Source organism: Cariama cristata, unplaced genomic scaffold, assembly GCF_000690535.1.
Source record: "Cariama cristata isolate BGI_N322 unplaced genomic scaffold, ASM69053v1 scaffold6702, whole genome shotgun sequence".
NCBI lineage: Eukaryota > Metazoa > Chordata > Aves > Cariamiformes > Cariamidae > Cariama > Cariama cristata.
The window spans coordinates 13572-39693 of record NW_009604320.1 but is presented as its reverse complement, the minus strand read 5'-3'; the positions used below and the strand labels follow the sequence as shown (position 1 = coordinate 39693).

Genomic DNA, 26122 nt, shown 5'->3' with positions numbered 1-26122 from the left:
CTCTTTCCAACCTAATGTTCATATAGGCACAGAAAAAGCAGAAAACATATGGCGTATCATCTATTAAGGATAGAAGCAGTCGGTTCGTGCACGCTTTTGAAGAGTAACTATGGAAAAAAGCCATCTCCTAGGTCTGCAAAGCCTCACTGTCAATCGTGCCAGAGTCCCACGTGCCTCAAAAGCAAGCCTATGGCTCTGACAGGAATCGTTCTTCTAGGACTAGGAGTTTCAAGTAGAGGCTGGGGACAAAAATGTAAGACATGAAGTTTAACAAGAAAGCGTTATAAAGGCAAATGGAAAGAAAGGTTAAGATGATGCTATAGGTAGGCTCATCAGATGTGTGAATGCTAGGAAGTGTGCATCTCTTATGTGCTTAAAAAAAAAAGCCAAGAAAAAGTGGACTAACTGTATAACCAATTGAAAAACAAAACAAAAGCTAAAAAACAAAACCCCACATCTCACCTTCTGCAGGCATGGCCTGTGGATTGCTAGAATAAATATATGCTCCATCGCCTCCAGTGAGTAAAGTGCCCAGAAAAGATTTGTCTTCCTAAACAGGAAAAACAAACAGTAGTATCACAGACTGGAACAAGGACTGTACTAGAGGCAAGAATAATTTCTCATGCTTTTGCTTAAAGAGAAAAGACTTTTTCTCAACAGCATCTGTCAGAACTTTTAAGAGAGTTTTAAACTGCATTGATACAGAAGAACTAGTGAAAGACAGCATGTCAAGAGCATAATTTCTAAAAGCACTTCCCCTCATTTTGGTTTTGCCAGCAGCTATTAAGTTACAAGTTATTGTCACAACCACAAGGCATAGCTCTTTGTTTTTAGATTGTCAATCTACTGAACTAAAAGTATATTACAGGAAAATAAATCTATTTATAATGAAGATTTCTGGTAACCACAAATTAAACCACAAATGTGAAACTCATGTGGTTTAAGATGTTCCCAGATCCCAAATTCTTTTCTTTTTCACATTGCTTAAAGTGTTTTCCTTTAGACATTTAACATGCTGATTAAGTTAAAAGAAAGTTGCATATAGAGTGGCATTGAGTTTGAGGAGTTTTTTGAAACACATGAGCTCCATGGGTAATATTTAGTGAGGCTTCTATGAAATCGTAGCTTTATTAGAACTCTTTTTGCCCTTGGGTTTTGTCATTCTTTGAAATAAAGAAAACCTCAAACTTTTACACACAATGTATTTTTTTTTTCTAGGTCAAAGTTTGAAAGAGACAGGGTAGAACCGACAAGTCTTTTGTAGAAGAGGAGTAACAAACATAATAAAAGACAGTTTTGCTAGCAGCGAAGATTTTTTGAATACTGGTTCTTGGAAGCATAACTTCTATAGTTTAACAAAAATGTTTAATTTTACCTTCAATATATTCTGTGCCTTTTCAGACAGTTTCACATCGCTATCTTCAACCTGTAGCCAGAAACAGTTTCCATTTGTATTGTTAACAGATAAAGCAAGTCTAACGTTACATAAAAAACATTAAAGAAGATTCAAGGCAAACAAGAACCTTAGGTACCGCAGAGAGATAAAGTCCTGAGACCAGAGTGCTTCAAAGACAGCTTTGTGCTCTGCAATACCATGTTCCCATGGGACTGACATAGTTCATTGAAACACATTCAAGGGGATACTCTCCATTAAACAGTTTTATGGACTAAACAGTATTGTATAGACATAAAGTAGCAAATCCCATTCAGTCTTATTTTTTATTAAAGTGTTTAAGGCATATGGATTGCCAAAGGACATAATGTTCGTAACATTCACTGGAATTATACCTCTAACACAGTGTACTACATTAGAGGTCTGGAAGAAGATCTTTCTTTCTGTTGGGGCAGACATTTAAGTGATCTAAAGTGCCCCACAATAAACATAATTTTCAAAAGTCACACTGTGTACTTGAAAAACACCCAGGCCTTTATACAGCTAAAAAACTGAAGTGATGAAAATGAAATAATTTAAAACTTGTGCTATGAATGGAACCATCAGCCTGTTTCCACTTACTAGTTTTTCACTTCATGTCCAAATTAAAAAATCAGAATAGATTAATATATCAATATTCTGTTTCAATGCCCGAGTTCCGTACTTTTTTCCTCATACATCTATACTTTTACAAGAAGTTTTCATTTGTGAATCTGCATGTATAGAAAAAACTCAAAGAAGTTTTTGTGTACTAACCAGCCAAGAAGCATATCTTGGGATAGCTGCAGTCAGTATTATGTGGCTGGTTTCTGAATTAATGCTGCCATCTGCAGGGAAGTAAATAGAAAGCAAAGTAGTATAATACCATCCATACACTTCAGACTGTTCAGTAAGTTACTTTTACAGCTTGAAATTTCTTTATAAAATAAAAAAAAATCTTCTCATTGTTTTCAGGACTTATTATTGTTTAGGTGAAGCTTTCACAGCAGACTAGCTCCCAGTCTTCTTGTGCTGTAACATACGCAGAGCTGCTATGTAACACCAAAGAAACCCTGCTTTTATTCTGGTCTTAATCTATGGCTGCTTCCTTTGCTCTCCTCCCCACCAAAAGTGTTCCAAGTCCCATGGTTAAAAACCCACAGCCTGTCTGGATACAAGAGCTCATAAACATTGTTCAGACAACCTCAATAACTATCTTTGTCACGTGTAAACAATCTGGAAAATATGCACTTGTCTAAAGTTATGGAAATTACTCCGTATCCTGTATTTTAAATGTAAGACTGTTCCAAAACCAAGCTTTCTAAAAATCATATCCTTTTCTAGTTTTATTTCATCTCTTTCAAACAAAGTGCAACTGAAATGAAAACATATTACGTACAAATGAGTTCTACAAAAAGTGACGGAAGAACGCTGTTTGAAATTCCTCATACAATAGGAAACATTCACTAACATTGAAGAAAATTTAGGAAGGGTACTATTACAGTTCAATTTTTCACACCTCAGCCCTGCTGTATCACGAGGCAGCCACAACAGCCAAAGTCCTTTCAGTGAGCTTAGAGAAACTCGACATTTAAGATATTCATTACCAGCAAGCTAAAACATTTAGGTCTTAATTAACCCAAAGGCTTAAAAACATAATGGTCATAGTAATAACACCCATCAGAAGCCCTTTTGCTCTTCATACCAAAGCTAACAGAATGACAACATCGGGGTTAGGATTTAAAACACTTACCTTTTTCTTTTACTTGTATCTGTGATGTTAGAAAGGACTCTGAAAAGACAACAGATCCCAAGCATCCTCTTCCTGTGAGCAAATCTGGAATGTCAAATACCATCATAGACGCCTACAGCAATCAAAGAATTGGGCAGAAAGGAAGAGAAAGCAGAATTTGAAACATTCCAATTGAAGCAGCAAAATCTTTATGTTTTAAACCTCCTAAAACACCGCTTCTAGATTGCGGTGGAAAGTCTGAGATCATAACTCTATGTTAATGTTTTATTCCACATGCCACTGTTTGACTTCATGTTAAAATTCAATCTTACCTCGGTTTCAGCATCTGAAGTCTACCTCATCTCTCCCCTTACATTTGTATTCACATAGATAAAAATCTCAGCAAGTCTCATAAAAAAGCCATTCGAGTTCTATTTTCTAATAAAAAGAATACTGAACAGCTTACTTACCGTTTTAATCAAACTCAGGCTATCCTCATCATCTAATGGAGTAATTCTAGAACAATAATGATAATTAAATATTTAGAGGTTGGATCACTTTGAGTGACTTCATAGCAGCCAAAAAAGCTATTTAATTTTACAATAAACTCTTATTTGTGTAGGTAATTTCAGTCAATTAGCGTGGGGATTAAAAAAGTACAAGCTTGTGATATGAACCAAGTTAAAAGCACGGTTTTAGAAGGAAACTCTTAATAGGCTCATGCTGCTTCTATTCATTAACAGTTAATAAAATTGGTCTGCTCAGTTGTTTTAGATTTTTTTTAAAAGCTTTTAAGATTCCACAGAATTACAGATATGAAATCATTAAACTGACTCATACACAAAAGCATTTAGTACATCTTGTATGAAATAATCAAATGCAATGTCTTCTCAGAAGTTCTAAGACAAGAAAAAAAAACCCTTATTACTGTATGAAAAACACTAATTAATAACAAGAAGAGTAAGACAGTGGTACAAACCTTCCATGATTATTCACAGCCTGAATTTGAAAATTGATTTTGGAGCTGTAGAACAGAAATTGTACTGGTGAAAAACATGTTTTATATCTCTTCTACATGTAAAAAATAAACAATAATAGATTTAAAACAAAATAACTGCTGAAGTGGTTAAAAAAGCAGAAGAAGAAAAATGGAATTATTATAATGATTTTAAAACTCCGAATGTGTTCTGAAGTCTTGGAATTTGGCAGTCCTGCAAGTTCTGTTTAAAATTAACATTTGATATATTTTTTCCCCAAAAGCAGCTAATACACTCACACAATACATCAGTAAGTATTTGAAAATACATACCGTAATGCAGTTTTAAGTTGTGTTAAATGAAGGGTATCCAACACAGACAGGAGCATCTGCTCTGCGACCTCCTTTGCCTGAAAAAAGGAAGTTTAGAATAGAGCATCTTTTCCCATACTTCCAAATCCCAGCAACTACAGGAGCACCCATAAGATAAACAAGAGACCATACACTAAACAATAACACACTGATGCACCAAGCTAAAATTTGTTCTTTCACATATCTAATTTTCCTTACTATAAGGTTAGGAAAATTTGTGAAAGCTGGAAAAAACAATTGTGGATGGGTAAGATTAGATATACTCTCAAATTTCTCTTTTTTTAAACAGAATTCAGAGAGACTGGTTGGAGGCCATGGTATTAACTTCATTAATGTTATGCAGTTGACCGAAACTTTTTTTTTTTTTGGTTTGCATGTAATCTTATATTGCAAGCAATCCAAATCAACAATTACAGCGTACAGAATGGGTGCTTCATTTACCTTGGATTCAGTGGAAGTTTTAGCATAGCACTCAATGCCAGCAAGCACAGCCTCTACAACAGCAGTATATATTTGCGACAACAGCGTACTGAAGAGAAATACAAACACATCATTTACTAGACAGATAGATTTTTCCTTCTCCTCTGTTTAAAGGAGTTTTTTCCCCTCATAACACAACTCCCTTATATGGGATGGGTCCTTGATCAAGTAAGCGTAGGGATAGCTTTATACTAAACCTTTCAATTTACAAAAATAAATTAGAGCAAGTAAATTGCTCAAATTATAGAATATCTTGGGGAAAAAAACCTCTTGGCACAAATGTATCTCTGCTCTCAGTCAAGGGAAAAAAAGATGTTTTGTTGTTGACTTTTGCTGCAGTTGTGTTAAAGATCACATCCTAAATATTCCAACAAGAACACAATGGTATTTTTGTTCCACAAAAGAAAACTGGAAAACAGAGTGAACAGATTTCAGAGATGGATTTGTTCTGGAACATGTCAAGCAAAAAAGATACCAAAACAAACCAGTCACCACAATCTTTTGAGCACATCTACATCCCAGCTTAGTCTGGTTCTTTTCTTAAAAGGGAATTGAAAAAAATTGTACAGAAATAAACAAAGGTTAGGTGAAGCCAGAAGCAACTTACAGCTACTGACATTTATAGCTCCAGAACTATTAAAAAAACCCACCTGTGCCCAACTAAGAAACATCAGTCTCTGTTTTCCAGCTAAATCAGAACAAAAAGATAAAGTAGATCGACAAAACAGCCCTATTTCCCCAACCTTTAACTCCTCTGCAACTGCTAGATGTTGAGGGAGAGAAGAGGTGGGAAGAAAGAGAGGGATACAGCATTTAAGCTATATGCAAAGCATTCCTAAAGGATGGACAAAAGCAACTGTAGCTCCCAAATATGGCCCAACATGGCTAAACCTCAAAATGCGCCAGTGCTGATATTTGAACTTCATCCCCAATGGCAGTAAGAGATTTTAAAACTGAAACTTCTTACTACTTCTTGAGGTTTCTTCTATGTAATGTCATGTACTAACACATGCATTTAACTTATGTTTTCAGTAAACACTCACTACCAGAAACGCATATAATTCTTCCTCTGTAACCATTCCTATTTTCGCTCAAAGTCACATACACGTTTGCAAGAAAAACACCTCACAGTGGGCTGTGCTTTACATTAATATGCTATAGCGACCTTACTACTCTTCCCATTTTAAAATTTTAACACTAACAATGCAAAACAGAAAAGGGTATTTTCTTAAAGAAAATCAAAATATAAAGTTTACCCCAGGGATACTTAAAAGTTACACAGTCAGTTTATGCACTCCAGTCAGCCTGCACTCTAGGCTGCAGTTCTGCTTCCTAAATACAGTCAAATTTGGACTGAATAGTGCTTTTAAAATATTTTTCCCACTTTTTATTTCACTGGAAAACATTGGCAGATATAAGAACCAGTAACAGAACTCAACTGCAAACTAATTCCAAAATCATGAGGTCAGGTTTGCCAGAAAAGCTAATTTTGCTGCCGTTGTTGAAACTAGATTATTTGATCCAATACAGAGGCACTTTCAAGAAAAATATATTCTCATAAAAAAATACTGCCTCCGTCAACTGACCCCTGCTTTGCTTAGAAATTCTCTAGCCATCTCGGTTAGAACTGTACTTAGTACAAAGCCTTTTAGAAGTAGGACAAGAAATACTCTATGTTTGAGCAGAACATATATAAGTAAAATTACCTCTTGAAGTTAACTTTACTACAAAAAACGGAAAATCTGCTGCTCAGTCTAGTAACTTCACTTTTACGATTTTGAGAACCATATCACAATTATCACGTCAACAGCACTTAGCATGAAAGGTCACCACGCTACTGTCTCCCTCTGGCACACCTTTAATACCTTCCTAACATGTCATGCAGGTTTGCAAACTGCTCCACTGTAGAAGCAAGAACAGGCTCCTAAAATTATCCTAACTAGCAATGAGGACAAAAGGGAAGGACTGGTTTATTAAGATTGAGAGCAGTACCAAAGCAGATTATCTACCACGTTCTTAAAACTTGACAGGTGTCTACAACATGCAGAGAAGTGGACATCAACATGGATAAACAAAGTCTTATTTTGTGAAGGTCAAAATGTGTGGGAGCTTTGTAGTTTACTAACAAAAAAAATCAGAATTTAACTTTTAGCTATCCTTTAACACAGTGAAATTTCTTTGCAAGTTTGAGTGTTCCCTGCTGGCATTTTCACTAACCATTATAAATCTTACACATGGTTTAGCTTAATGACAGTAGTCAGACATTACTTTTATTTCTACCTGTGGAAGATGCTCCCATTCAGTTATAGATACTTTCCCCCTCAGTGTATGTGAAATCCATTTTAAAGCAATTCAAAAAAGTGTTAAGATAAAAAAGTCTTATTAAAATTTAAGCCAAATTTACTAATATTTCCTTTCATACTTTGCTGTATAGCAGAAGGGATGTCACACTAACAATTCCTAGTTTGCTCACTGAAACCTTCATTGAGCAATTTGCCTTTGAAACCCTCTCATGTTCACGTTATTCTAAATAAAAATGCAGCTCTGCAAATGCCAACAGCTACTGCTGACTAAAAGCAGTTTTGACCTACTGCCACAAGGTAGAAAGAGGGAAGAGTTAAGGAATAATAAAAAGTTGGCAGCTTACACTTGTTCAGCTTGCTTGTGCATCTCATTGTCATTTCCTGTATTAAAAACAAAGTTTGTTTTAAGCACTTTCAGAAGTGTTTACACAGAACTTCTTGGGCATAACATCTCTCCTGCATATCTTACATGGCATTTACCCAGTATTTTATGTAACTGCAGTTTGCTTGCAGATTTAAAAAAAGACCAAAGGACAGGTTAACTTGTACCAGTACAGCCAGTACACAGTATGGCCAAGACTAAGACCTTCATCCCCTAAACAGCTGCACTGGGTCAGAGCAAAGACCCCCCTCACGCTGTACCCTGTCTCCCAAAGTGGCCATTCCTGGATGCCCAGGAAAAAACATGGATTCATGCAGCCACCTAAAATGGATAAGAAAATCATTTCTAGAAGTTTCACATAGCTCGTCTTTATTAGGAAAGACAGCTATTATAACAACACACTATATTGGACCCAAACCAGAGGATAAAAGGTAAAAGGCAAAGAATTTTCTCTATCCATTTTTTAAAAAAAAAAAAAAAAGCAGACTTATTTGACAACTACCACTTTGAATTAATATATTTCTGGGGACTGTTTTTCTATCAACTTAAATGGAATATGGACTTAAATGTTTACCTAGTACTTGCAAAAGGTCTGCACACTGAGATCTGACAGATTTTTGCACATGAAAGTAGGGAGTGCAATGGAACAATGTTTTGCTATGATTTCATGCAGTGGCTACAGAACTGCACAGTATGTACCCCTCCATGGCCTAACACTCATAAAGGAATCAAAGCCATCTTTTAATTGCTACAAATTTTAAATAATCAGAGAGAATAACTGCCTTAAATTACCGCTTGGTATTTTTAATATACTTACCCAGGAAAGGAATGTGAGTGGTTCCAAAAAAGTAGGTCCTTGAACAAGCCAGAGGTCCCTTTGGAGATACACACTGCACTACCTAGTTGTCAGTATTAATGAGACATCAAAAGAGCTTAGTAAGAAAAATTAGCGCAATAATTAACAGTAAGCTAAGTTCCCCTTAAGTCTAACAACTGACATACTACAGGAAGCGTACAACACAGACTTAACTGGATTTTTAAAAAAGTAACTTACGTTTTCAAAGGCATATTTCACTTTTGACTTGACCTGAATGGTTGAAAGACTTTGGAAAGGAGATGAGCTCTGAATTCCGTAAGCGTTAAGCATGTGTTTTCAATTTCCTATGTCAACTGCTCTTTTCATGAAGAGGAAAGTGTGTCAGGTTCCCATAACTATGCTTGCACTTGGTCTTATTTACTATTTTCATGACACCCTATTAAAACAGTACCACCTGTACCTGTAAATAAACCACCTTTTTAAGAACAACGTCAGAATCTGAAGACAACAGATGGAGCAAGTACATCAGAATAAAATTGTACTTGCATTTTGAAAGATATCAAATGGTCTTAATGGGAATGTTAACAAGGGCACAAAAAACAAAATTGGAAGTGTTTTTACAGAAATAGGGTTAGACAGAGCAGCAAATGGAAGCTGAGATTTCACCAAGATGCTGAAGCAATCCTTTCTCAGGCTTTTGACACACGCATGTGTCCAGAATATCCACATCCATCCATCCATCCCTAAGGCAACTATGCACAAAATGTTGTCATGACAAGATCATAAACTCATTCCCTCAATCATACGTTCACTCCACGATGACCTGTACTCAACCACATCCATCTCCTCAGCAGCACAGACTTTGGACTCGCACAACTGACGAACACTCCCAGAGCCCACGGGAATCGGCTCGCATGGAGAACTCCACAACGCAATCTGCACGCTACCTCTCCTCCTTCGCTGCGAGTTACCTTCTTGATGCACCCAGCCCAGCCAGCCAGAGGATCTGAATTCCCTGGGGTCGCTTCCCCAGTTACGTCCTCTGCACGGCGGTGCAACAAGCCATCGACCTCATCATATGTTTTAAAACTAAGTTTTTACTTGAAAACGGAAACAAGTTAATCTCACAACTTGATCTTAACATTCTATGAACACCAGAAAGATTTTCAGAGTTTCACGAACTGTTCAGCTGTTGAAGCATACACTGAAATTTGGATATACATAAGTATCCTGTGGCTATTCACAAAGTCATTATCAAAAAAAGTGTCCTTCCATTTCTTTTTAAGAAATGGCTAAACAATTGTGATTAAAATAAAAATCTGTGTGTCAGAGTTAAGTACATCATATGCTACAGTCAGGAAGATTTTCACTTTATGGCTAGGACAAATGTCCTCACAAACAGAATTTCCCTCTCCCCCACCCCACACATTTACAGCACCACAGGTGTTTAAAAAGTTGTCTTTTTATAGGGGAAAAAACATTTTAACTCATTCAGCAGTCCCTGATTAAACATCCAGTATAGTTTGACTTGGAAAGAGAAAGAAAAAGGAAATTTGTTCCTCAAACTGACTGTTTGTTAAGGTAACATATGGTTATATACGTTAAGAAGAATCGGGTATTTAACTCATGGAAGGTAAGCATTTTAAGGGCACAAAAAATACACAAAGAAAGAGAAAATATACACTGCTTCAAAACATCAGCTAACTACTTAAAAGCCTTACCATATGCTTAGCAGTGCTTCCACCAAGGCCAGTGTTTCGAACAAGATGTCCTTCTGATGGAAAATTAAAGTTACCAGAGTTCAAGTTTTCCTTAGTTGAGTGGCTACCAAACAGAACAAAGGGCTGCCGGCTAGGGCTAAGGAGAAAAGAGGGTATCACCACCAAAATACTTGAAGAAAACTTACAAACAACAAATGAAATCAAAGCTTTCAAGTCTGATGGACGAACTATTGAATTTCGCACTAAAAGAGCAGGACAAAAAAAAAAAATTACTACAGCTACAGAAGGCTTCTCATTGAAAAGATCAAGCTCTAAAGAAAAAAACTACCTGAAATAACAAGATCATAATTTCTTTCATATACAAGAACATCTCAAGGCTGTTTCTCAAATGCTATTAGGTTTTCCTCTTCTTTAAACTGCCTTGAAAAGCTAACCAGTTTAAAACTTAGCATCTTGAAAAACCCTGAAATAATTAGATTGGCATTAAACAAAACTATTTTGGTTGTATCTGGCTTTGGGCCCAAGACTCAACTGGAGAGGTCAAGGTTTTTCTTTTTGTTATTTAAATGCAAACAACATAGAATGCTGAAACAATAAAGGACACTGAACTCTATTGTTTAATTGCAAAGAAAGAAGAATCTGCAGAGACATTAAAGTAGCTAAGCAACCTTTATTTAGCTCAAAACAGCGGAACACTTGGTTTCGCAACATATGACAACCAACTTTCCTCTCTCAAGTTAAAATTCTACGCTGAAATAAAATAACGCTGACCTGTATTGCCCAGCTTATATTGGCTAAGATTTTTAACTTCCCTGCCTTAAGCATTGGTCTTGTGCATGTTGTGACTCAAAAAAGTATACTGATTTCTTCAATCTTTATATTTAAATTAGCTTTGAGTATCACATAAGTAGGACCAACACTTTCAAACACAGCTGTCCTGTGTAGTAAGTTCATTTAAATATCGGACCAGGAAGAAATTGATGATACTAGAATGCACAAGGTAGATGAGTTTCAAACATACTACATACGCAATTGTCAGTAACTACAGCATTAAATCCCATGAAAGTTCAGCTTATCCTGCCCAGAAGTGCCTTTGCATTTTTTTTTTTTTTTTTCAAATGCACAAAGATGTAATGTGATATACTGAGATTATAAGCATTATGGCATCAGAGATACGGAAATAATATATTGAGGTACTAGTGACACCACAGTTTCACAGGGATAATGAGTAATACCTGTTATCTGTTATATGGCTCGAGATCATTCCATGACTGAAATAACTTCTGAAAGGCTGTGAACAATTAAAAAAACACCCCTGATTAACAAGTAAATGGATAGAAAGTGTGATATATCCCCAATATCATTAAGAAAAAACCTGAATTATCCTTCTCAGAGAAAACTCCTGAACCCTCAAAAACTACCTTCAACATCCATAAACAAACCCAAATACAATTAAGTCTCATATATGCTTAAAAAGCAACAGCTGCAACCGAAAACTACCATGCTATTTTCACCCGTGCTGTACGTTACCATCATTTATGTTTGAGATTTGACACGTGCAACCTCAGCTTGTTAGGAAGTTCACATATCTGAGCTTCCATCAAAATGAAAGTCAATCTACCTACAAATATGGATCTGTTGTGCTGACATAAATCAACTAAGTTCAATTATCAGTGAACAAACACTCAACTGATTTACACCAAGCAGTCCTAATCCATCATACCATGGAAAGGTAAGGTAGGTGGTAAAATTAAAGGAAAAAAGAAAGTTTCTACTCCTCAAACATGAAAAGGTAAGATCGGGTAGGGAGAAAAAGAAAGAAAACCAAAAAAGCCCAATCATAGAAAGAAGGCTGCATACTTATTACCTCTGCATGGATGACACTAGCATTTCAAAGGATTACTGAAGCAGGCATACCTCCCCCGCCTGAGATTCCGATAGCTCCAGAATGAAAGGAATTTCAGTATCAAAATTAGCAAAAAAGTTGGTCCACTGGTGCTCAAAAATCATTAAATCCTAGAAGAAAAATATTCAACATTACTTAGTAAGGCAAGTGTTGTATAAGAGAAAGGAAGTCACAGATTGCACTGAATGAACTCAAATTACTTTGGAATACCACAGATTACATTTCACTATAAAATATAGAATACGGCCTGCCCAGTGAAACAATAAATATAAGAAAATAAACATCTTTTAAAAGATAAGGACTTTTTGCTGGATTTTACGGTCTTTTTTCGGTGTGTGTTTTTTGTTTGTTTGGGTTGGTTTTTTGAGAGAGAAGAGGCAGGAGAGGGAAAAGGACCAGAGCCCTGCACTATCTGCTTTTAACCTATGGAAGTACAGTGTTTTAAGATCACTCTTAACTCAGAACTCCTGTTTCCCATAAGGCTTCCAATGTGAACACTTGGACAGATGTCATTTTCAATTTCTAAATCTGTATATGGTTCTGCAGTAATTTGTATCCAACGTTAAGTAAGCTTATGCACAGAAAATGAGGAACAAGGTGGGGAATTTGGGAAGCTCATGATATGCAAGTGGCAGACAGTTCTTTATTGGTATTTGTAAAAAAAATTGGTAAGTAGAAAAAGAAATACCAGCAACACCTCAGTAACATAGAATAAAAAAGGAAGATGACCACAAGTGTTGCATTCAAATTAATTTTAAAAAAAAAATCAAAGAATCAATAAAAAGAAAACTACGTCATGCTGATGAAGAAGGAACCTTACAGAACCAGGCAATTTTAAAATGCTCTCCAGATTACTTTCAGTTACTTGGCACATACAAAGTAGGAAGATGAAAGATATCCCGATTTTAGAAAGGTAGTTTTTCAGATACATATAACAGACAAAACCAGAACTATGATTTTAGCAGTGGTATAATACATGCCACTTCATTAATGCAGCAATGACTGAAATTTAGAGAGTGAATGTTGATGAAATATTCCAAAAATACTAATAAAGCCTGTATCAGGTTTAAAATGAAAGCTTACATTTAGAAGGAAAAAATACCATTGGAGAATATTTCTGTCTCAAATAAGCTTTTCATAGAAGTTAAGAACTAAAACGTGCTTTTGTCAGTTTTTTTGGAACATGCTAATATCGTAGAGAACACTCTTAAATCCCAAGTAGAGTTCAAATCAGAACTTTTTGAAATCAAAACTGTGTTAAAAAAAAAGTATAAACATATACCAGCTTCAAATACTCTTTAAGATCACATATCTTCATTCTCACTGAGAAAATTTATCATTTTTAAAATCACCAATTTCCATGAAACCAGAGTTGCATGAATTCCTCATTATTTTTTTTTTCCAGAATATTTGAATTCAATGTTACAACAACTTTCAGGTTTAAAACTTCAAAATAGGATAAATACCTGTGTTTCAGGGTAGACTTACCAGGTACAAGAAAAGTCCCAAACATTTATCTCACTTCCACAGGAAGGGGGAAGTGAAGTATCAGAGAGTGACTATTTAGACTGACAGCCTTATAAACTGCATGACATTTTAATTTTCATTACAGCAGTTGATTAAGCAACGAAATTGGTGTGAATTACCAATATTTTATTAATAAAGGATAATTACTGCTGTACTTGCTACATATCAAAAGCCTACTTTGCTGCCAAGCTAGAAACCGATAAAAAATTAACAACAAAATAATACGAACTAATACTCGCACATTATTTTCTTCCCTAGCATGGAGAGCAGACCACCAAATTAAAACGAGGAATTACTTTACACTGTATGTTTGTATTTCACAAAGCATCAGGGCAGCCACTGTGTGTCACTGTTACCCACTTAAAGGACTTACAAAGCAATCTTGAAAGTGTTTTTTCCTGGAAGAATGGCTGGATGTTAAAAGGGATTTCCCACTCCCCCCACCGCCACCCCCTTGCTGCAAAAGGAGGATTAACACACAAAAACATATCAATTTTCTTTATTTTGTACACAGTCCTGTGAACTGAAGAATAGTCACACCGTTTAGAAACACTTTTAGGAGAATTTTAGGCAAATGAAAGAAATTCAAGCAATCCAAGACAAGTTATTTTAATTTTTTATGGACTTTGTGGTAGATCTGAGGAAAGGAAAGAGACTCTGCAAACAACAGTTTGCAGAGCAAGTAGATTAAGTCTGTAAGCACTACTAAAACTAAACAAAATCACAACAATTTTGCACTACAGTTACACTAACAGACTAGTAATGACTTCAGAATTTTTCACATTCATTACCTCAAAGAGCAAGTCCTGCAAGGAAACAGGATCCATTTTGCTGTACGTCTTCCACAAGTCAACACTGACATCCATTAACTGAAAAAGATTTTAAACACACTACTGTGAAAAACACCATGAAGAATGCCATAGATTCAGGTTTAAGCCACACTGAAACAGGTCTGCAGCGCACAGTCTAACAGTCCTCCTTAACTCTGAATTCAGAAATATTTTTACCCTACTGGTTACAAAGGAATTGACCAGATGCAAGTGTTCTGCATGCCTCAGAGACCTATCTCCTCAAGTGAGGGTTTGAAGTACATTCAAAGTTTTGCTTGCATCTTTCAAACAAATAGTTTCATGAAGTTTTTCAATTTGAGTTAATAGCAAGGAACAGTATCAGCTGGTGCAAACAAAAGGGAAAGATCAGTTTTCTGAGACAAGACAGACAAGAAGCAGATTTAAAGGTTACTCATCCTATGCAGCAGCCAATTCTTGCTGTAAGCGTAATGTAAGTTTAGGTTTAGTTAGTTTAACTTAACAATTAGCAATATCTTCTTCCAAGTAGTAAGATGATGCATATGAGAACACTATTCAAAAATATATTCTTAAGGGACATTTGTATCCAAGTAATTTCTGTATTTACAGGGTTCCCCACCACCCGCTTAATTAAAAATGCAACACTGACTGGAATTTTCTTAAACCACTGCTTTACAGTTATGCTAGTTACTCCTGTTACTAGATATGGCAATAATGATTTCCCAGGCATCACTTCCATTCACCTATCGGTACAGAAAATTCTCTGGATTACAGCATCTTGAGCAACTCTGACTTCTGTACTAAGAGAGCAACTGCCCTTAAAACACTGAAAAAAAATTAGTAAGTTATCATCATTAGATTATCTTCAAATCCAACAGCACAGAAAGCACAGCAGAGGGAGAGTCAGTCTGAGGAGCTAAAAGTGCCCTGGGAACACTCCCTTTTAATAATGGCAGAAGTATTCATTTATAGATCATTTACAGCGATCCCAAATGTTCTTCCTCCCGTAGATTGGTTTTTCCTCCTCATCTGTGACATGTAGTAGCTGCCTGTCAGATAACCACGCATAAACAGTTACGTAAAAAGTTAAGAATGCCACTTCCCACTTGAAATCCCCTTATGACTTTAAGGAGAAGGAAAGTAAGAACTCAAGCTGGAACTGGCTGAACCACCAGAGCTAACACACTTACTCTTAAAAACAGATACTAAGAATTTTCATTGCTCCTTTTTAAGTCTGCAAGAGTGCTGTAAAGACAGCATCTACTCCCACAATGAAATAGCAGAGGCTCTGTCTTTACAAAGTCATTACCACAATGTCTACACATTTTCTCAAAGCCTCTACAGATTCATAAAATGAATTGGCAAGGGTAAAGACCCAAAACTCCTGAATTCACAGTGAAATTTTCATTGACTAATTTCAGACACCAAGAAGGGCTATCGATACTTAGGCAGACCTCCACAAGGATGCTCATTTTGCACTTTGTATTTAACGGTTTTGACAGGTTCACACAAGATGATTAGTACTAGTGATGGAATGAAGGAAAAAAACAAAGCATGAAGAAAGGTATCAGTGGAAAGAATACAGTGCATAGACAGAGCAAGGCACACTTGAACTCACATAATAGATTTTTTGAGCAAGCATGTACACTACTACATGAGATGAGACTTTAATAATGGTACTATTAATTCCTTGAGGTTTTTCCAGTTGTCACAAGTTGGACAAAGAACATTCTGGCTGTAAAAATGGAGGAGTGACAAGAAAAATAAGACATCTGCATTTCTGTGGCAGAGGTCCAAGAAAATTAAATAAAAGAAGTTTCAAACAAGTACATAAACACAAAGCTGTCCTCTGAGGATGTTGTTAGAGTATAATTAATAAACAGGCAAATCAAATGACACAAGTTGCTCAAAGTGGAACAGCAAATCATTATTAGAACTAGGAGCATCATCCAAAATCTTTACTGTTGCCCTATTCAGCAGATTATGATGACCCAAGAATATATAATGTTAATGAGAAAAGTACATGCATCTCTTGTGTCAAAATCAATGACCCAAGAAATACAGTCACTTCTTATTTTCTCAGTTCATCTCAAAGCATTTGTCACTAGTCAGCTTCTCTTGCACTGCTGTTGAAGATCTATACCCATCTGGAAGAGTTTAAAAAAGTGTTTTCTGTTAGTGGTAGAGGAGGCTTTAGGTTAGGAAAAAAGTTCTAAATCACAACAGGGAGGCTGACAGGATGACCAATCAATCATGGTTTATCCAGGACAGAGTGCTGTGTAGCTCATAACAGTCTCTCAGCAAGACTGTGGTGTCTCCATCCTTGCACATTCAAAACTCAGCTTTGTAAGATCCTGAAAAACTTCATCCAACTTAGAGGCTCACTTGAGTGGTGAGTCAGGACTAGATGATCTCAGAAGGTACTTTCCAACTGAAATAATTCCATGATTTCATTTCTGCTTCAGAATGGAAATGAAAGAAAACGAAAAACATAACTACTCACTTCATATTTCATTGTAAAGAAGCCATCACCCCCAATTCCTTCCAGCGCAAAAGCCTGCACTATTGGCCACTTTTCAACAATGAACATATCAAATATCTGCAGATGACCTGCAAAAGAAATATTTCACAGAAACATTCTCTCACAAGTACTGGCAGTTTAACTTTCTGCAAGATCTTAAGAGTTGTTCTGAGATTATAATAAAAGATCTCAATTATTCTGTCTTCATACAACTTAAAATACATTTTTCAGTTACAGATTTTGTGAAGACAGTAGCTTTTAGAAACTCCTTTCTCAGGGCTCCAAATTTTGTCCCTTTTTTCCAGCTATCAGTCTAGTAAAGTACATTAAGTCTCCTTGCAAATTTCATTCCAAGACCATTAACAAAACTGGGCCCATTAAGATTCAAGATAATAAACAGGAAGTTTTGCTTACTCCAATTTCTTCAAATGTTTGGCCTTAAGTAAAATACTGTCAACATCATCCCCATGTTAATCAGAATTTTAAGTCAGGGGAGAGGAAAACTATTCAGCCTGGTACTCCCTGGTCAAGTTGTAAGCCATCTGAAGTCAAGTGTGATTATCATCCTTTAGCTACACACCTTCTTTAGATAATTCCTAACAAAGAACCACCATCCTTGCCCCATGCCCTGATCCGTTAATGATTTTTCAGGCAGTCAGAGCATATCATCCTTTCCTCAAGAGGAGCAATAAGGAATTAGGAATAAAAAAGGAAAAAAAAAAAAAAACAAGCTAATTCAGTTTTGTTTGAGCTAACATGATGCAAAAATAGAAAACCACTTTATTTTCTTTTTTTTTTTTCTTTGCCTCTCACCTACTGTACTATGGATCAAAAATCCCACATGCTCCTGCTGCACAGCGAAGTACACGCGCTGCATTGCTTATGCATTATTCCCTGCCGGGGATACTGCAAAGCACACTTTACTGAACAATTTAAGATTCCACTGTTCAGGCTGCAAGGCTGGCTACAAATCATAACAGGAAGTCATGCAGTCCAGTTTTTTCAGTGCTAAAAAAGGGAACTTGCATAACGAAATGTTTATTCTCTCCTTACATAAAGAAGTATTTAGCTGGAGCTCCCATCTGAACAGAGAACTTCTGTAGCAGCAGAACACACTTCTCTGAATGCAAATTACTTCTTTGCCTCACACTGTTAGCATCCACTCTTCAGATGAAGTCTAAGGGCTTACATTTTTCAGAAAGAAATCCAACTCATGTAAAAAGAGGCTGAAAGGAAACTATTGACATATTAATCCTTATTTCTTACCAAAGGCAAGGAAATCTTCATTCCCTGAACTGCATGACTTGCATGCTGCAGAACACTTACACTGTAAGCATAAAACAAGTTAACCTACCTTGGCAGCTGTAGGGAATACCAATGCGACTGCAATCTCGAACCATGTCTACAAAGCTGGAAATTTTGAATTCCTCTGCAGCTTCTTCATCTTCATACTGAAAGAAGTCATTTAAAATAAAATATGATTAGGTATGCCTAATTTGATTGTTAGTTTTGCACTAAAGAGGGTATGTATTCTACTGTTCTAATTCCATAGCAAATGTCATGGAATCCACTAAAATATTACCTACAGTTTCCAGAAGCTAAAGAATCTCTTTAGTCTCTATATTTTGGAAACTCCACCATAGCAGTGATGAATTCAAGTCAATGGAAATTGTTCTTTAAAAAAACAAACTTCAGAGCAAGGTTTTAATAAGGTTATATAAAGGCGTAATTATACATTTTATTTTCAGCTTTCAGTGAAGTCTTTCAACATCATTTACTAGATTCTGGATAATTTATAAACAAGAAAAGATATTTTGAGAATACCAACTGATATGCCACAAACAATCTCGCCACTGAGGCAAAAAAGTAAAATATTACCAGCTTAACAACACTAAACTGGGAAAGTCAACTGACAAGATATGCCTGAGGTCACAGAACAAGCAATGAGAACCAACTGCTGTCCGAGGGAGAGATATATGTAGGAAAAGGAGGAGGAAAGAAGAGGAGACACGACCATGCAACACTATCTTGCTGTTTCACACTCGTAGCAGACTGTGGTTGTCTGACGACTTCAGCAGACGGAAGAGCAGGAGTGAAGGATAAATATCATACTTATGGCTCAGAACAGCGTAAAAACTTGACTGAAGAGACAAATCACACAAAAATCATTTTTATAACAGAACAAAAACCAAAAAATGCTCTCTGATTTTTATCTGAAAAGGCACCAAGTCTGAAATCAACAGGCCTAGCCCCGCTGGGTACTTCGAGAGTCACTTGCTTTCCTGGAGCAAGATCAGAAAGTAATGGTGTTTTGTCTGTTTTTTATTTTTTAAATGTACAGTGCTCTGAACTTAATATCAAGGTAAATTACATGATTATGAACTTTTTGTATATAACTTTTGCGAGCTTCAGGGCACACCCAACAAATTTATTTTAAGAACAAGTTCTTTTAAGACAAGCCTGAATTTAAGATGCAGCCCAAGTTCCTCCATGATGCATTCCTTCTTCTATCCCAGGAAGCCAGATCAAAGTTTCAGTTCAAAGCCAAGCCCCAAACAACTGCCAGTTTCTCACGACTTAAAACGCCATTAGAATAAGAACTTGGTTTTTGGCAAGGTGCTAAAGGCTTGCTCATTATTTGCTATTGCAGGTGTAAATACAGCCCATTCCATAAACGGTGCGGTCACGATACCCAGAAAGCTTATACGGTATGCATCAAATTTCAGTACTTTACCTTATTTGGCCATTTTGAAAATAAGCAATCTTTAATAATATTCCAATAACTAGGATATTCACTGAAATTCCTATGGTCTAGTTAAAGGCAAGTAGAAAGGAAGAAAAGAAGGAGAGGCTATAGGTTTTGCCAGATTCATCAAGAGCTGCACAGAGCCAGGTACGGCATTGCTTGCTTTATTTCTAAAACTCTTGAGCTTTTTCGGTCTCGTTTTTATAAAAGCAACCAACAGTTATTTCTACCACTGAAATCCAAAAACGCTTAAAAGCCACTACAGGCAATGCTCCTGTAAACAGGATGCATTTAAAGCCTGACACAGCAACATTTTTTTGTTTCTTTCAGAAGTAATCTAGCAAACTGGCAATTCTTATACATCAGAACTGTAACTGGAAGTGCCTCGCTCAGCTCATTCACATGAAACAGCAATGAAATAAAATTTGTATTTTCAGCTTCAGAAATCAAACTTTTGCATTTATTTCCACAAATAGCAAAGCATATGGTTTACCTTTCTAGTTACACCATTATTTCAAGCCAGTACTGCGTGATTAAGGTTACTACTTACCACAATAAATCATCTAAAAGCCCCTAAGCAGATGCAGCTTAAAATTCCATAGCTGAGATTGCATTTGTGCTAGCAATAGTGTTAAGAACTACTCCATCCTTGATTCCAAAATGTATGTGTTTTACCAGCATCGGGTATGGTTCAAGGTTTGCCCTTTCAGTAGGGATTTTGGCAACGCAAAAAAACTTATGAAGCCAGGCTTTAGATTTTACTATGGCATGCTTTAACTTGTAGGTTAGCTGTTTACATCTTAACAAGAAGTAATTATCCCCCTCTACGCAGCACCCGAGGGACTGTATCTATAACACTGCATCCAGTTTTGGGACTCACGTACAAGACAGACATTGACAAATTGGAAGAAGTTCAGTGGAGGGTCACCATGACGATCAGTAGGTTGGCGCTACAAGGAGAGGTCCGGGCTTGTTCAGCCTAGAGGAGGCAATGGCTGGGACCTCATAGCTGCCTTCCAACACCCACAAAAATGTTAATGAGATGGTGAATTCAGGTTCTTTGCTGTGGTCTGCAGATGCAGGACACATGACAAAGAGCGTGATTTAAAACAAGAGAGGTTCATATTGGATAAAAGGAAACACTTTTTCACTATTAGTACAGACAGGTAATGGAGCAGATAGCCAAGAGAAGTTCTGCAGTCATCATCCTTAGACGCTTTCAACATCCACCTACAAAAAAAAACTCCAGTAACCTGATTGATCTCATCGCTAACCCTGCCTTAAGCAGAAGGTTGGACAAGATGATCTCTACAGGTCCCTTCTAACCTGAATTATTTCATAATTCTGTGATCTAAACTATCAAACAGTCACATAAAGACCAACCAATCTATCATAAGCCCCATCGCTTTCAAGTTGGAAGCTCAAGGGAACAAAAGGTTTCTCTCCCTGACCTCCCCACTCATTCTTCCACCAGCTTCACCCATTGAACCCATTCCTAACCCACTCCCTTCACATTTCAGTATAATTCTAATTTAAAAAACGAACTACACAGAACTAAACAGACAGGGAAGCTTCCCATGATAGCATTTAGGAAGAAGCATTTCCAGTCTCAACTGGAATAAAAAGGTTCTTATTCTACACCTAAACAAACGGTATTTTCATTTTTTGCTCCTCTAACAGTACTTCACTGTGATAAACATAGCTTTTCTAAGAATACCTTGACTTTCAAGCGCAAGATAAAACTCACATCACTCACACGGTCCAGTGACAGTGAGGTTAATAGCTCTTGAAAGGAAAAGTTAAAATTGACTGAAATTGAAAATTAAGTTTATTGATTTTAAATGGCTCACTAAGCCAATCTTTTTTAATATTCTAAAACTACTGGCAAACTATGCATTAAAACACTGCTTTGGTAGCAAATAAGGCTATCATTGGAAATCTCAGTGCTGACTGTGGTACTTGATTCAGATTCTGCATTTCTCACAACCCACATGTTTTTCCTCATTAAAAGATTATTGACTCATGTCAAAACAATAGTAATTAGTGGGAGAGGGAAGCAATTTGTCTTCATGCTCCAACAAATACAAAGTATTAAAACATATTCTTCTTGCATACATTAGCAAAATTATTAATACTTTTAATTTTATATATATATACACACACAGAGATCATTCCCCTGCTGAGTATGACAAAGAAAAAAAGACTTCTGGAAGGCATGTTAAAAAAAAATCCATTTTGAATATCGGTTCATTAGCAAGTTCATCAGCAATTCTCATCTGCATTCATTTTCACTTACCTCATTTTCAGTGAGACAGTGAAAATGCAAGTTCCTCCAGTATGCCACATATGGCAAAAGATGATTATAATTCACAGGGTTACAGTACAGATGGACACTGTCAGGTTTTATTAATATGATTATATCTGCAATAAGCAGAACAAATATTATTTCAGGACCAAGACCATATATACAGAAGAATTATACGGGCACAAAAAAAACCTCACAGAAACTGAACAGAAAACACTTTTCCTATAATGTGCCTCATTAAAAGAAAACTGTTTAACTATTTGAATACACAATCATTCCCCACTTCTTTAAAAAAAGAAAAAGAAACAGTTGGCAGCCATATACAGTTCCAAGTACAGTAACACTTCTTCTCTTCCAAACAATTGTGGGTTTATTCTGAAGTCTTGCACAGAACTTGCATCAGCCAGTCCTTTAAAAAGCCAAGACTGTCAGTGATGAGTCCTTACAGAGCACTCACAAAACTGTAAACTATAGTCGCTCTTGCCCAATATTACACTAGAAGGTTGCTCCAACTGAAAACTAGCACTACAGCCTATGGGGTAGATATTCAAAGTTTCATGCAAATAAGGGAATAATAATCTATGATCACGGCGAATGGCCGCCTTCCAAATATTACAAGAGTGAGTTCATATGTTATAGTAAAAAACAGCTCAAGTATTTTAGAACTCCAGAGGTGCGATCACACAATAATTGATAACACATGCACATACATACCATGACTGAACTAGGACTTCTCATAATGGGCTGTATTTTAGGTTTAGAACATTTGGAAGAACTTATGGAGTGGGGACGTGTTTAAAAACAGAGTTCTTCAGCAGTGTTTTTAAGAACCGTTTTTCAGGTGTATATACACAACTAGAGATTTACTGATGACTTTTTTTTTTTTTGAGGTATGCCCCTTTTTCTGCTCACTCTCCCTCCAGAAAGACTGAAGAATAAGTAAAATATTGAGTACGTTACTCACCATCAAGAACTTCTTCAGGAAACCCAGTTCTTTCAAAGTCATTGTTATTCTGATTATATAAGCCAAAAAGCAGATAGTTTGCCAGTTCCCTGCAACCTTCATTGTATCGACTATCGATTCCTGCAAAAGCAAAACCGTTTGTGAAGTGTTATGTGTCCTACCATTGTACACCTGAAAAGTTTGTTTTCTTCCCTAACAAGAAAACTTCAAATAGAAGTATTAACCCTCTCACGTAGTCGCTGGGCACTTACACCCGTTGAACATACTGGGAACACAGCGTAGGGAAAAAGGAGTTTTTGCAAGTTCATTGCTACATGCTGACATTCCACTCATGACCTAAATCCACAGGCATTGTTTAAAAAAAATAAGTGAGTCTAGTTTTCTGCAATGTACTGCATCAACAAAAGCTCAATTTTATCTAGTAATTCAAACTTAAACATCTGTCTGCATGCAGTATGCATTCTAATTAATATGTTCTTGATTGAAGCTTGCTAACAAACTAATCCTGTGACCTAAATCTCCTGCTTTAGAATACATGATTAAATATTATCTTATCAGTATTATAGTGCAATCCCTGAGTCACCAGAAAGCCAGTGCGGACTTCTAACAAATCATGAAAAGATGTTCTGACAAAACATGCGGTACACGAACAGTTTCCAAGGAAAGCCTTTCCTGGTCCTTGGGAAAACAAAATTAAAACAATTGAGGACCTGGAGCATGAAGAGATGGAAGATAAATAAAAGACGAAAGGAAACAGGTCACAGATTTTGGAAGTATTTTCATCTCTCTGGAAGACAGTCATAGTCATAATTCCCAATTCTACTGTAATACATCAAGCTCTCTACACAAGTAATACTACACATGACGCAGCATCCTCGATATCTACACCTGACAGAGGTCGCCAGTCTTGACCGCTACAGAATTTCTCATAAACACTAACGTCAAGTTTTCCTACCAAGTTTATTAAGATACAGTTGGATGGTTGCCAACAAATCAAGATTTGTTACCGCTGTCCAAAGGAGAGATCAGTACACCGATAATCTAATAACACGGCCTGAATGTCTGGGTTTCAGGACTTCCGTGGGATATCAAACTACTCAAGAGTCACTGGAACTTAGTAGAAATTGGAACAAACTCTAGGTCCTCCTAATTATGTTCCTTTTTTTAATGTTATGCTTCAGCTTTAAAGTGCTAACCAGATGCCATGTCTGCATCCAGCTACTGAATCCCACATCTTAATAACCTCCCTTGTTTGTTTAAGTAACTGGCCTTTGGCTAGCTCACGTATATTCCAAGGTACCTGAGATTTGGTGTAAAGAGACAGAAGAGACAAATTCAATCCCTTCAAATTGTGCGGAAGCTATGAACCTCTGTAGTACCGCTCCCCGCTCATGGCTTCATAATTGTCAGCACCAATAACACACTATATCACCACGCTCCTTCAACTGCGTTGGGAAAGGAGGAAGTTGCACCACATCTGCCCCAGCTTTCTCAGCCCTCAAAAATCATTCCTGCCACAATCTTTGAATCCTCATTGCTCTGCTATCTAGCACCGATCTCCCATTTGTATACATACATCCTTGGAGGATGCTCTTCTTTTAAAAAAGAGTCACAATTTTGTGTGTTAGGAGGCACTCCTTGACAAAGGGAGCATCAAGAGCCTTAGCAGTCAATCTGTACCTCCGATCATGGCATTGGTAAGACTCAGGTAAAGAAAGCCGAGACCCAGTCACCCATTTTCCCCTCCTGCCGCAATGTTCAGTCTTTGTTGTGTCAATAGTTTTCTGCATAACCAGACTGCCCTAGATCTGGGAACTCGGAGAGAGAGATGGTGCAAAAGAAGGAGCAGGGGGAGAACACACTATGTCTTTATTTTATTTACATTTCCAGCCCCACGAAAGCAGGCCTACCAATGTAATCTAGAATTCAATGGGACTCAACACACTAATATTGGTGCCAAAGCCCCTGTTCCTAGGTGGGATTTTAGTTACAATCAAGTGTGGAGCCTCCATTTTTCCAGGAAGCAATCATCCCATTGTTTTAGGGAACTCCATTTAAACCTCAGTCTCCTTGAAATCAGTTATAGCCTTAGAAAGTTGGCGCACACAATGGCCTGAAGATAAGCTGTTTTACTGATTACTTGCCTAACTGAGGCAACTTTTGAAGGCAATCAGATGAGCAATAATCTGGCACAAAGCAGGAGTTAGGATAGTCCCCTTCAGTGGCAGCAAGCTGTTAGATCACTTGTTCTGCAAGCAGCACTACTTATGTTTCAAAAGCAAACATCATTGATCATCCCAAATGTTAATTTAACAAGGTACCCTCAACTACAGGCCAAACAGCGTGGATGAAAACGGCCATGGTATTTGCACTTTTTCCTATCAGGCTCATCGCTAGGGTTTTCAAAGCCTAAAGAGTCAAGGTTGTGTGCCTCACACATACTGAGGCAGAAAAAAGAACAGATTATTATAAAGTCTGGAAGATCAGAAGAAAAATGAGAAACTGCCATCATAGAAAAATAAAATGTGAAGATATCGCCATCACTGGAAGAGTTTGAGGTTTTATCTGGGTGCACCAGCTCTTCAGGCTTGAAGCAGGGACCATCTTCAAAGCTAAACACCAACACCCTGCTTTTTCGCTTAATGACAGAAGGAGGGGAAGAGAAGACAAAAAGAAGACGTTAACAAGGTGGGCGGCTAATCAGCTAACAAGCTTAACTCTTATAATAGACAACATGGGTGAATTTTTTGCTTGCAGAGCAGTGACAGGCTAGCAGAGAAGGCATTAGCTTACCATAAAACCATTAACTCTGCAGAATACTTGGGTTTTGTGGCTTAGGCTTTTCGAGTACCCGGTACAGACAGGAGGTTTCACAGCGATGCTTTAATATTATGCTACAGAAACATATGGAGTTAAATGAACAGATAAATTTAGCGGAAAATAAACAGGAAATGAAACAATGGCAAAGATAAGATACATCCAGAAAGCATATCAGGAGTCCTCACTAGAACAATGGGGAAGGCTATTAATTAGGAAACCCCCACGCCTGTCTCCAGCTGAGCTGGGAGTTTAGTAACTCCCAGCCTGTTCCCAACTTATCACAAGGGTGTAGTCAGACAATGACTCAGTCTAACAGCCCACTGCTGCGCA

General features: G+C 37.0%; 1 protein-coding gene across 1 annotated transcript in view; it reads right to left on the bottom strand.

The window, feature by feature from the left end:
* The window catches only part of LOC104157980 (chromosome unknown open reading frame, human C20orf194), a 46039-nt gene that overhangs the window by 6983 nt on the left and 12934 nt on the right, over nucleotides 1-26122 (bottom strand). Inside the window, exons 4-21 of the mRNA XM_009695532.1 lie at nucleotides 22973-23092; nucleotides 22000-22124; nucleotides 18312-18408; nucleotides 16940-17046; nucleotides 14419-14496; nucleotides 12112-12210; nucleotides 11430-11485; nucleotides 10195-10330; nucleotides 8474-8555; nucleotides 7619-7655; nucleotides 4933-5020; nucleotides 4453-4529; nucleotides 4123-4167; nucleotides 3614-3659; nucleotides 3165-3276; nucleotides 2189-2259; nucleotides 1376-1426; nucleotides 463-550 (exon numbers count right to left, since the gene is read on the bottom strand). Of these exons, the coding sequence (XP_009693834.1) occupies nucleotides 463-550; nucleotides 1376-1426; nucleotides 2189-2259; nucleotides 3165-3276; nucleotides 3614-3659; nucleotides 4123-4167; nucleotides 4453-4529; nucleotides 4933-5020; nucleotides 7619-7655; nucleotides 8474-8555; nucleotides 10195-10330; nucleotides 11430-11485; nucleotides 12112-12210; nucleotides 14419-14496; nucleotides 16940-17046; nucleotides 18312-18408; nucleotides 22000-22124; nucleotides 22973-23092 (1515 nt within the window). The remainder of the gene's footprint in view (nucleotides 1-462; nucleotides 551-1375; nucleotides 1427-2188; nucleotides 2260-3164; nucleotides 3277-3613; nucleotides 3660-4122; nucleotides 4168-4452; nucleotides 4530-4932; nucleotides 5021-7618; nucleotides 7656-8473; nucleotides 8556-10194; nucleotides 10331-11429; nucleotides 11486-12111; nucleotides 12211-14418; nucleotides 14497-16939; nucleotides 17047-18311; nucleotides 18409-21999; nucleotides 22125-22972; nucleotides 23093-26122) is intronic.